We start from the raw sequence: 12,971 nt of genomic DNA on the forward strand, positions 1-12,971 counted from the left end.
CTGGTTTGACAATTAAGAGTAAAAAGTGCAAATTGTTTCAGAAGACGGTAGAATATTTAGGGCACACAGTTTCGAAAGATGGAGTTTCTCCAAAGAAATCGTTGGTTGGCGCAATTTTAAAAGCTCCTGCACCTGATAGTAAAGATAAGTTGCTGTCATTTTCAGGTCTCTGTGAGTATTACAGCAAATGTATCAAAGATTTTGCCACTAAGATGGAACCCATTAGAGAACTTGCTAGGAAAAATGTGGAGTTTGTTTGGGGCAGTAGACAGCAAAGTGCGTTTGAAAGTATAAAGGCTGACATTGTTGCTGCTCCTACTCTCAGACCTTTCTATCTAAATAAATTGTGTTTGTTGACAGTAGATGCTAGCCTTTATGGTTTAGGTTGTGTTTTATCACAACGTTCTGGGAAGGAAGAGTGGAATGTGGCATTTGCATCTCGTACGCTCACTGTCACTGAGAGAGGATATGCTGTTATTGAGAAGGAACTTTTGGGGTGTGTATGGGCTGTGGAACATTTTCGGAATTACATTTGGGGTGCACGGTTCATGTTAAGGACTGACCATAAGCCTTTGGTTAATATTTTGTCGCCTGGTGGAGGGGCTAGAGCTACTGCTCGCATAGCCAGACTTATGTCACGCCTCCAGGAGTACAATTTTGACATTGAGTATGTTCCGGGAAAATTGAATGTAACTGCGGACTGTTTGTCCAGGCTGCCATGTCACGGTGTCGAAGAACATAGTGATGATAAAGTTGTAGTTGTATTACTGAGTCTGTTTCTGAAATTTTTAAGTTGATTTCTGAAGAGGTATGGAAGAAAAGTATGAATGAGGATGCTTCACTGTGCCAAGTGAGAGATTATATCAAGAAGGGTTGGCCTCCTAAATGTGACGTGTCTGCAGATCTCATTCCATATTTTAGTATTAATGAAGAGTTAGTGACTGAAGGTGATTTGATTTTTAGAGCAGGAAAGTGTGTTCCACCTTTTGGGATTCGTGATTCTATTTTGAAACTTAGTCATGAGTGTCACATGGGTATGTCATCCATGAAGAGGCTGATTAGATCAAATTTCTAGTGGCCAGGTGTGGATAGGTTTGTTGATAAGTTTGTGAGAGAATGTCCAGATTGTATTGAGAGTGACAAGGCTTGTAAATGTAGTCCAGGTCCTTTGATACCTGTGAAGTGGCCAGAGTATCCATGGCAAAAGTTGGGTATTGAAAACACAAACGGGGGTTGGAGGGTCTAAGGGAATTTAGAGACCTGCCCAGGTTGTCATCCCCTTATACACGTAATGCAACTACAAAGAAACCTGGGGGTCTAAACAGCAAAAGAGACAAACAAGTACTCAAAAAACCAAAAGAATCAGTAAGTCATCAAAGTACTGATTAGAATAACTAAATGGTCTTTTATAGAGTTAATAGTCCAACGCATGTAACCACCAGCAAAAGTAGGTGAAACCCAAGATCCAGAGATGGATTCCCATCAAAATCTTGTTAGTGATCTTATTTTCTCATCTGGTCATCCACAGGGTTGGACTGGGGTGCCTCTAGATCATTGAGACTACTTCCAGATCCTCCTGGTAGGACTGGGATCAAGCCCACAATCGCTTGTTGACCATGCATGGGATCACTAAATGGGACCAAGTGCAGTGCAAAGAGTGAAAGTGTAAGGAAAGTGAAGTTAAAATGGAATAGAGAACGAACAGTAAGATAACTTTAATAGCTGTAAGCCTCTTTCTGTTTAAAAACCAGAACAGCGCAAAAACGCAGTATAAACAAATGACTGCTTAGGGGCCGACATGTTTCTGCCAAACAGGGGGGTTACTCCCTTGGCTTTCTTCAGGGCCTCTGTTCTTGAAAAAACTTTTGCTACTGCTAGTGCAAACCACACTCAAAATGCTAAAGAAATTAAATACAGTGACATCTTAAAGGATATATATTTCTATTCCTCCATGTCAGCAGGTGACATCTTAAAGGATATATATTTCTATTCCTCCATGTCAGCAGGTGACATCTTAAAGGATATATATTTCTATTCCTCCATGTCAGCAGGTGTATCAATCACCTAAAACAAGAATGCAAAGTGGTATAAATACATTGGATATTCAACAATATAAATCTATTTGAATAGGACCACTACATTTCCTTACTCACCCTTCTTGACAGGGGAAAATACCTCACCTCACCTGGACCAAGCTCAGAGTAAGGGAGGCCACGCTCTAAAGATAAGAAAAGAAGGGGAAACCCAAATTAAGATAAGAAAAGGAACTATACCTTTCTATCTACAGGGAGTCCCTAGTAAGTGTCTTATCTGTAAAGTACATTCTCTCAGCCAATCACCAACTGGGCTCACCCACAGGCTCTCTAACTAAATAGTGTAGGAGAGTGAACCTGGCTGTCTCACTATAAGGACTTTTAGCTCAAATACACAGAATATTGGAGACCACGAAAATAGTGGCTACACTCACCTCTCCGTCGTTGCCCCGAACTGTGTTTAGGTGATTGTTACATTCTTGTTTTAGGTGATTGATACACCTGCTGACATGAAGGAATAGAAATATATATCCTTTAAGATGTCACTGTATTTAATTTCTTTATCATTTTGAGTGTGGTTTGCACTAGCAGTAGCAAAAGTTTTTTCAAGAATAGAAGCCCTGAAGAAAGCCAAGGGAGTAACCCCCCTGTTTGGCAGAAACATGTCGGCCCCTAAGCAGTCATTTGTTTATACTGCGTTTTTGCGCTGTTCTGGTTTTTAAACAGAAAGAGGCTTACAGCTATTAAAGTTATCTTACTGTTCGTTCTCTATTCCATTTTAACTTCACTTTCCTTACACTTTCACTCTTTGCACTGCACTTGGTCCCATATAGTGATCCCACGCATGGTCAACAAGCGATTGTGGGCTTGATCCCAGTCCGACCAGGCGGGTCTGGAAGTAGTCTCAATGATCTAGAGACACCCCAGTCCAACCCTGTGGATGACCAGATGAGAAAATATGATCACTAACAAGATTTTGATGGGAATCCATCTCTGGATCTTGGGTTTCACCTACTTTTGCTGGTGGTTACATGCGTTGGACTATTAACTCTATAAAAGACCAATTAGTTATTCTAATCAGTACTTTGATGACTTACTGATTCTTTTGGTTTTTTGAGTACTTGTTTGTCTCTTTTGCTGTTTAGACCCCCAGGTTTCTTTGTAGTTGCAAACGTTGGGTATTGACATTTCTGGACCTTTCAATTTTTTACCTGTTGAGTGTAGGTTTGCCATTGTGGTAGTTGACTACCATTCTAAATGGCCAGAGGTCAAGCTCATTTCTCATCCTAATACACAGAATGTGATTTTGTTTTTGAAAGAGCTATTTGCTCGAGAAGGTTATCCTGAAATGATGATCTCTGACAATGGTGTTCAATTCAAATCGTCAGAAATGTTGGATTTCTTTAAAGACTGTGGTATAAAACATGTCACCATAGCATTGTATGAACCACAAGGGAACGGACAAGTTGAGAGATACAACAGGGTTTTAAAACAAGATATTCTTTGGGCTCGCACCTTTGGTAGCTTGTGGAAAGAGAGGTTAAGGGAGAGACTTTGGTTGTATCGGATAACACCTCATTCGACTACTGAGATTTCTCCTTTCAGGTTGTTGAGAGGTAGGGATCCCACATCTAAATTGTGTCTGTGGCGGTTTAAAAAGAGTGCTATTCCTCATGATGTTAAAGTTGATGTTACTGATGTAGCTCATAAAGTTAAGATGAAGCAAGACAAGATCAAAAGTGATTATGATGTTCGGATGAAGGTTAAAGTACCAATGTTTAAGTGTGGTGATTGGGTGAGGACTCGCAAACCAGGTTTAATCTCTAAAGGTGATTTTAAATTTGGTAAACCCATTAAAATTGTGAGAGTAAATCGTAACAGTGTTGTGACGCAAGATGGTAAAGTCTGGAATGTCAGACGTGTTTCTAAATGTATTCCTTTTTGCAATTCTTTTTCTTAAGAGGGAAATGTGTAGCATTTTCAGTTCATTCTTATCTGCATTGTTTCCCTTTTAAGTTTATCTACTTAGTGTTTCCCTTTTAAAGATGCTGTTCTTATGTTCTGTGCACATGCTTGTGTCTGAAGATTCTCTATTGGAATTGTTTATCTGTAAATGTGTTGTACTGGATTATTATTCTGCTGGGACTTGAAGATGAGAGTACTGTGCTGTTTTCATTAAACCAGTACCAATGATTATTTTCCTTTATTTACAACAGCAAGATAGCCTGTCAATAGTGAAAACCGAAATTGGCAGTATTTCACTATCAGAGCATGTTACCTACACTAGTACATGCTCTACCTTTCACATACACTGCACCCTGCCCAGGGGGGTACCTTGGGCCTTCCATAGGGGTGTCCAGTGTGCACAGAAAGGGAAGGGTTAGGCCTGGCCAGTGGGGACACTGGTCAGGTCAGCATGGCAGTTAGTAACTGCACACACGCACTGTGGTGGCAGGCCTGAGGCACCATTTTAGGGCTACTCCTGTGGGTGGCACAATCAGTGCTGCAGGCCCACTAGTAGCATTTAAATCACCAGCCCTGGCACACTCAGTGCACTTTACTAGGGACGTCCTGGTAAAACAAATTTTCCATTCATGGATAACCAATCACAATAACAATTTATACAGAGAGCATATGCACTTTAGCACTGATCAGCAGTGGTAAAGTGCCCAGAGTCCTATTGCCAACAACCACAGGTCAGGAAAAACAAGGGAGGAAGAAGCAAAATGTTTGGGGATAACCCTGCAAAAAGGGCCATTTCCAACACTGGCACTAGTTAAGTATAGTAGTCTTATTTGAATAGCAAAGATTTCAAGCTCTTGCAGAACTTTAACCCCTTCCATGCTGATGACGGAATCGCTCCGTCATCAGCTACAGTTGAGCTGTGCTGATGACGGAGCGGTTCCGTCATGGCCCGGCCGCCGCGCCTGCGCGGCGCTGATTTCGCGCCTGCGCGGGCGTTCTAAAGAGCGGGGCGGGTCATGACGGAACCGCTCCGTCACCAGCACAGCTCAACTGTAGCTGGTGACGGAGCGGTTCTGTCACCAGCATGCGGCGGCCGCGCGGCCGCCCCGCCCCTTTAGCGCTGCGGCGGAATAGCCGCCGCAGCGAAGGGGTTAAATGGCTGGGTCTGCATGCAAGTATAAGAAATGCTGTTTCAAAGCTTAGCCACTGGAAAGGAGAAAGAACTACCACCCGTACACTCATAGTTGATTCGAATAAAAGAACATGGCCAATATCAAAGGTTCATATCGGGGTGTATCTTTTGGTGCTTGGAAAGAAAGACCTCCAGGCCTTGCTTATATAAGGCTCTGTGTGTCATGCTCACAATCTTGACCCCCAGTTTCTTATCTGGCCTCCCTTGCCTGGGAGATAGAATCATAGTGTTCAATCCGGTCAGGATTCTAGCCGCCCAATTCAGGGACTGTTTGCAAATGGGTTATGGTTTTGGATGGAAGGCCATAATATAGTTTGTTGCAGTGCCAGGTAAGAGAGAATGGTAAATCAAATCAACAACACAGCCCTTGATATTTATCACACAAAATATATATATCTGTCTAGGGCACCACCCTCAGTCCAAAGTTTTAATTGGAGGAGGTCAAGCCAAGGAAGCAATTCAGAGTCAGACACTGTGCCCAGGTGTCAAAGCCCAGTGTCAAAGGCCAAACAAATCAAAAATTCATAAAAATATGTATTATATAGGAAGTGCCTCATGTATGCGACAACCCTGAGCTGGTTGATTGTTCACCAACTTGCTAATTTTTGTCATCATTGGCCACTTTCCTATATTGACAGGAGAAATCAACACCATGTCTGGAACTAGTGGTGCTTACTGTGTATGATTTCTCTGTAAACCAAAAAACACATCCACATCCTCTCGGTCCTCATTAAGGAAGAAATAACAATGTTGTCATCATACAAAAATATACTAAACCTGAGTCAAATATGGCATATTGTGCACATCTTTACTCTATGCCTTTGCTGATGATGAAAACTAAAATGCATGTTTAGACCAATTTGTTGGTGAATTGCCGCAATGTTTCATTGCCACACAAAATCTTGCTGGCAAATTCATCAGCACATGAAGACCAGTATTCACTCAATTGTGCACCAGACCAGCATTAAAAGAAGAAGTGGACAGACAGCAAGTAGAGAAACATATAGACATCACATAAAGTGGGTCTTAAAACACCTCACTCCCCAATCTTATCCTATGTAGCATTTAATGTAATATTTACCAAATGACCAACAGCTGAAGGTCTACCAGTGGGCCATAGGAAAAGTTTCCGAGCAAACGTTATGGTCGCCTGAAAGGAGGAGGCATAGGCAATGTGGTTAGAAACATGTGGTACATTTGTGATGCGGATTATGTTCTGCACCATCAGCACATTGTTTCTTGACATTACATATCCGGGTTTGAACTACTCAAATCTCATCCATGTCTAGGGATAATGCAATAAGCCCCAACCATCACATTCAAACAGGTTCATAGTAGCCATGACTGGCCCTATTGTTTGTTTTTACACATACGGGCCACATAGCGGGAAATAGGCGTCCCCAAAAAATATATCACCAAACCACCTCTGCATTCAGGTATACCGCAATGTAATATGCCCCGAACACTGCACTCACACCATCAGTCACTGGCCCCTGTTCTCATGCTCACGGACCGGGTAGCGGGAGCGTAACCTCCCCTTTAAACAAAGTATTAAACTCACCTCTGGTGCTGGCAAACCGCATTCATAACCACAAGACCAGCACCAGCACCACAATGCAATGTAAAGAGGAGTTATTCAATGTAGCATATCATTAGAACGTGCCCACTAAACCATCAAACACAAAGGGCACCATTTTGAGTGGAACACAGACCTCCACATGCGCTAACTTAGGGCAAAACACTGATATGGCAAAATTCATCCACCAACCCAAAATGTTGTCATGCGGTGGAGAATTTTCAAAATAGCACCGCTGTCACAAATCTTTGAAAATTGGGGAAACAAACCAAAAACTGTTGGCATAAAAAAATTGTCTAGCAAAGAAAAATCACAAGGGGACAATTAGACATGAAGCAAATCAATAACAAGGCGCCATATTAACAAGCGCCGCTAAGCACATTCCTTTCTTATATTATATACAGAACTCCCAATTTTTGTACAGGACCCACAATATATAGGGCCGAACATTCAGAGAGAACGGTCTTCTCAATAGCAGAATGACATAAAGTTCACACGTACATCTTCACAGGAGTGACCAAACATGCTTAGCGTCATGGGCCGGTTCAAGGTCTGCCACACCAAAGAGATCATACAAGAACTCAATAAAAACATTAGCCCTAAAGCTCATGCTATTCAACCAATTCATTCTGACCCACCTAACCTGTCTGTTCAGAAATTATCCAATGCGCCTCTTTACTGATTAATGCCTCTTCTACTCCAGCACCTTTCTGATTCAGCTTTTCAAGGACCTTCCACTCAAAGTCCAGAGGACCATGCCCCTGTTCCTGAAAATAGTTCTCCAAGCGGGTTGAGAGTTTCCCATCATCAGGGTGCTGACGTGCTCCTGTGTCCTGATTTTTACCTTACAGGTAGTGAGTCCAATATATTGCAAACCACAGCTTCAGGTGGGTCTGTAAATAACAAAACTCGAATTACAGTAACTAAACTTATTCAAAACCATTTTCAACAGTTACTCAGATTAACAGTCTGGGATGCCACCGTAAACTTACGAACATCGCATCTACCACATGAAAAATGCCCAGAAGGGAAATCAGAGATGTTTCCTTTCCCACTCTTAAGACGAGTATGGACCAGTTTGTTATTTAAATTAGAGTCCCTGCGGAACGCAAAATGAGGTTGCAACATTTTTATGGGACCACATTTAGCAGATGCCAATTTTTCTGCAAAATTTAACAGATTCAGGTCGAGAGGGGCACGGGGTAGAGACAACAGCTATAGCTGCATCATTAGTTCTCACGCTTCTCCAATAGGGCTGTGCAAGGGTTATTCAGTGTCCCTTTCAGAGCCTGATTCCCAAACCTTTTTGGATAGGCCCCTTGTTTCAGCTATTCTGCCAGTGTCATGGATTGAGTCACAAAGGTGCCCAATTCAGTACAGCTTCTTCTGTATCTAAATAATTACCCCATAGATTGATTATCTCTAATGGCCCTGGGGTGAAAAAATGAGTAATGCAGAAGAGAATTTCTGTCGGTGGGTTTTTGATAAACCCCTGTGGTCAATCTTCACCCAATGGCTGCTATGTCCAGATCTGAAAAGAGAGCTGAATCTGTACTAATGGACCATGTAGAATGGAGACCAAGGCGCAAGCCATTTATACAGTTTAAGAAGGACATCAAATGTATCCTACGTGCCGGACCAGATACAGAAAACATAATCTATATACCACTTCATAACACACAATTTGGAGAGGTACATGATGGTTTCATGGAAGGTGAAGGTCTCCTCAAACATACCAACATAGATGCAGGCAATACTTGGAGCGAACATGATTCCCATACAAGTCCCTGACACTTGTAGGAACAGCTGTTCCTTGTATACAAAATAATTCCTGGTTAATGCTAATTTGATACATTTCAAAACAAAAGATGGAGGAATGTCATTTTTCAATAAAAAGATGTAATATTATAAAACCACCCCTGTGCTGTTAGAGCCCTAGAGGCTGCAACCAAAGTAGCATATTGAGGAATGCTGGTATACAGCAATTCGATGGCTGGGCCATACTCAAGGTCTGCATATCAGTGGTATCCTGCAAATAAGTGGGTTGATTAACCACAGTCTCTCGTAGAAAATAATCTGTGAATTGGGGAAAGAGGTTCCAATTGTGACTGAATCCCCAATACGATGGAATAACTGAGGGGAGGATGCAGGGGCATGTGGATCTTAGGCAAAATATAGAAGCCTGGTAACTGTGGTGTTGGGTTAATCTGAAAATCAGCCTCCTTGTTGTTTAACCACTTTTTGTCTTTAGCTGCACCAAACATGAACTTATTAATCCCCTATAAATCAGAAGTAGGGTCCCTCATTAATGGTATGTAGTTAGTTCTTACACCTAGCAGTCATTCAACATCTGCGTCATCGTCACACATGTTAAGGACCACCTTAGCCCCCCTCGTATGGGTGGGTTTTATCATGATGTTCTGATTTTCCTGCAAAGATTTTATAGCCAGCCATTCAGACCTGAGCATGCTCTGACAATGCCGTGGCTGAGCAGATTGCTCCAATTGGAAATCTCATGCAGGACCCGTTGCTCAAAGATTGTTATTTCTGGGTCCATAGCAGATGGAGGGGGACAAAAACCAGATGGTCTACAGAGATCTGTTGAAAATAGGGATATAGGATCCTATTGAGTACAGGAGGTCCTTGATTGAAGTTGAAAAGTAGGTTTATTAAGATACAGGAAACGCCCACAACCAGAGCTGTCCAGTCGTGAAGAAGCAAATGCCCAGAATGACGTTCTTGAGGAATCCTCACGACTGGAAGGCATGACTCTCGAACACTGAATGAATCATAGGTATGGGAGCAACGAGTCTCGTGCTTTCACGCAACTCGCAACAAAACATGGATAAAATTACAAGCATGTAATATACAACAGATCCCTAGGTTTAGCCATAAAAAACTTATGGAGATGGATTTGGCGCAAGGTTCTTGGAGCTCAATCCTACATTTGAAACGATCATGTTCTGGCATCTGCACAAACCCCAAACCTTTATTAAGGCCCTGATTCTCGATCTCTGATAAGACATAATCAGACAATCGAAGGTAAACAGGGGAAAGTCCTATGCTCTGAGTTACCCTTGAGAGTTGGTCTGCCATAGGGGATCCTGTCTGCCTTGACATCTGCCCCTTCCACAGCCTCCCTGCCAGTTGCCTCTCTTATCCTGTCCTAACATAGTTCTTAAGAGATTACCACGTCTTCTGCCTGATGATGTAGTGGCATAAAGTGGACTCTAGTATTAGTCGAGGTGGAAGGTTGTTCACCAGATGACTTTCCCTCACTACTGGTATTGTCAAAAGTCCAGTTGGATGGCATATGCCTCTTACTGAACCGGCCCATTTTCTGTTGGTTCTGTGCTGCACTTGATTAGGATGGTAGTATTTGGTTTCCACGTAGGGGAAAGCCCACTCATGTGAGAACTTTTCAAGGTTCCGCTTGAGTCCCTTTATCTTCTGATTAACAATAAATGTTTTGTACTCAGGCAAGTCAGCTTGTATGTGGGACAATTGTTCTTTAGCATCTGCAATAGTGGAGAGAATGGTAGCCTGGGCACTAGGAAACACTTTACAGAGCATTCACAGGTTGAAAAACCAAGATGTTGAATCTGCATTCACTTGCTTTTACAAACTGAGTCCATTGTTAATTATGAAACCCACATTTTTTTGGCAGAGTGTTCCGATACACGGGAACTTCCCAACTCTGCCAGCCTCCACGCAGGACTACAGCTAATTGTTACAGAGACCCAAATCTCAAAAGTTCCATCTTATCCCCATTCAGTTTTAGTGCATTCTAGCACATCCAATGGGTCATCGAGACCTTACAGGCGCGAACGTGGTGTACATCTTCTGTCTCATCAAACACTGTGACTACACTTTGAGCGTCATTAGTGCACGACATAAGGGAGAGGCTGACACGTTGTATTAGTTTTGGGAGAGGAGAGTAATACAAGTTAAACAATGTAGAATGTAAAATTGAGCCCAGGTGAACTCCATTGGCCAACAGTTTATTCTTCAAAGAGAAAGCTGATCTGCTCACTGTCTGAATGTTGTTCGATTGAAAGGAGGCATTTCTTCGATTATAGTAAATTTCTCCATAAACCTATGTGATGGCCAACCGGGTGCCTATATCTTCGAATCTTTGCAGTACTTTATTGGGATTATTTATTGCTGTGCAAATGTAAAGGTATTATTTTGGTATTTCCAATTATGTGTTATGGTTGTAATACCAGGACCTATCATAATGTGAACATGTATAATTTACTGATAATAGTCTCCAGTTGTGGAAACATTCTGCATAAGTAATTGAGTTCCTTCAATCTCCATTTTGTCTTCACCAGATACAAACAGCACAGCATGATGCTTGTACCCCTGGACACACCGGGGGTGAAACTTGTCCGGGGGCTGAAGGTTTTTGGGTTTGAAGGTAAGATCACACTGTTCACAGCCCATCTAGAGTGGATTTGCATTATTATCTAAAAGTTCTGATGGTATCCAGCAGTAACACTTTCGAAGAAAATTTCTGTGTAGGCATCAGCAGAAGCCAACACTTGTCATTTACACCTAGCGAGTGGCTAATTAAATATGATTATCATTATTATTATTATTAAATATAGCTCAAATAAAAACTGTGAATTATTTCCCATAGTTCATAGTGGCAAATTCATTTGCGGGACATGTAGCTTTACTAAACAAATAGATAAGTAAACCCAGTATTACATCTTTCTTTCAGTGCTGGTATAAAATGCTTCCACAATGACAGTGCTTGTCTTAGAACATTCAGGGGCACACCTTACATACCCCCCCTCAGGCTGAGCCATGATGAACGCACTTACCAATTCAAAGCATGGGAAATGCAGACACATCAGAAAAAAGTTACACTGAACCACGTTGCACTTTATTTCCTTAGTTTAGATATGTCTTGTTAAGCCTGCTCTGTAGTGTAAATGTACTTCAAATGAAAAACACATTTTAGAGTGCATGTTTTTTAATTTCATTAGAATGCTCTTAAAATGTGAATTACTGCCACAAGATCAAACTAAAGGAAAACGCGACACCTGTTGTAGCCAAAGTAAGGAAACTACCCATAGCAATCCAGGAAGCAGTGAAGATTGAACTTGAAAAGCTGTGCAAAGCAGGAGTCATCGAACCTGTGGAGGCCTTGGAATGGTTGGCGCCAATTGTAGCAGCTCAGAAAAAGGATGGGTCGGTTCGTTTGTGCATTGACCTCAGGTCCTTAAACAAAGAGGTCGTGGTCGACAGATTCCCTCTGCCCAACATCACTCAGATGATGAGCATGCTAGAAGGAACGAAAGTATTCTCAACACTTGATCTCACCTCGGCCTATTTCCAGATCAAGCTACATGAGGAGTCTTAGGAGCTCACGGCGTTCGTGACGCCCATGGGTGCATTCAAGTTTAAGAGGATGCCCTTTGGCTTAGTATCGGCCGCAGCAGTGTTCCAACGACTCATGTGCAACATTTTGGGAGAGATTCCTGGTGTAATGTGCTACCAGGATGATGTGCTGGTATTCGCAAAAGACAATGAGGAACACAACAAGAGGTTGAGACAAGTGCTAGCCAGGTTTAGGTCACAAGGTCTGACGGTGAGAAGAGAAAAGTGCAAGTTTGGCTGCAAGGAACTGGATTTTTTGGGACACAAAGTGACAGCAGAAGGAATCCGTCCGAAAACAGAACTTCAAAACACCATAACAAATTTGACGCCACCGACGAGCAAAGACGAAATAAAGTCATTCATGGGAATGCTGGAATTCTACAGCAAATTCGTGCAGAACTTCGCTGGAAGGACGTTTGCCAGACACCAATTGCTAAAAAAGGATACAACGTTCAGCTGGAGTGGGGAGTGCCAAAAAGAGTTTGAGGACGTGAAGAGAGCGCTCGCAGAAGCTCCCAACCTCAAGTCATTCATACCCAATCGGGTGACCGTAGTCACCACCGACGCTAGTGCCAAGGGGCTTGGAGCGGTCCTCACTCAGGTGAGAGCAAGCGGTTAGGAAACAATTGCATTCGCGTCGAGATCACTACAGAAGTCAGAGAGCAACTATTCTGTGATCAAAAAAGAGGCCTTGGCGGTGTTCTGGGCCGTGAGCAAATTCAGGGAGTTCATATGGGGTGCAAGGTTCATTCTTCGGACGGACCACAAACCATTGGTAGAGGTGTTCGGAAAGAAGGGCCTTGATGCGATCTCTAGC

General features: G+C 42.4%; 1 protein-coding gene across 1 annotated transcript in view; it reads left to right on the forward strand.

The window, feature by feature from the left end:
• The window catches only part of ACAD11 (acyl-CoA dehydrogenase family member 11), a 399,787-nt gene that overhangs the window by 321,757 nt on the left and 65,059 nt on the right, over window positions 1-12,971 (forward strand). The window contains exon 15 of the mRNA XM_086942043.1: window positions 11,101-11,186. Within this exon, the coding sequence (XP_086798169.1) occupies window positions 11,101-11,186 (86 nt within the window). The remainder of the gene's footprint in view (window positions 1-11,100; window positions 11,187-12,971) is intronic.

Source organism: Lissotriton vulgaris, chromosome 10 (assembly GCF_964263255.1).
Source record: "Lissotriton vulgaris chromosome 10, aLisVul1.2, whole genome shotgun sequence".
NCBI lineage: Eukaryota > Metazoa > Chordata > Amphibia > Caudata > Salamandridae > Lissotriton > Lissotriton vulgaris.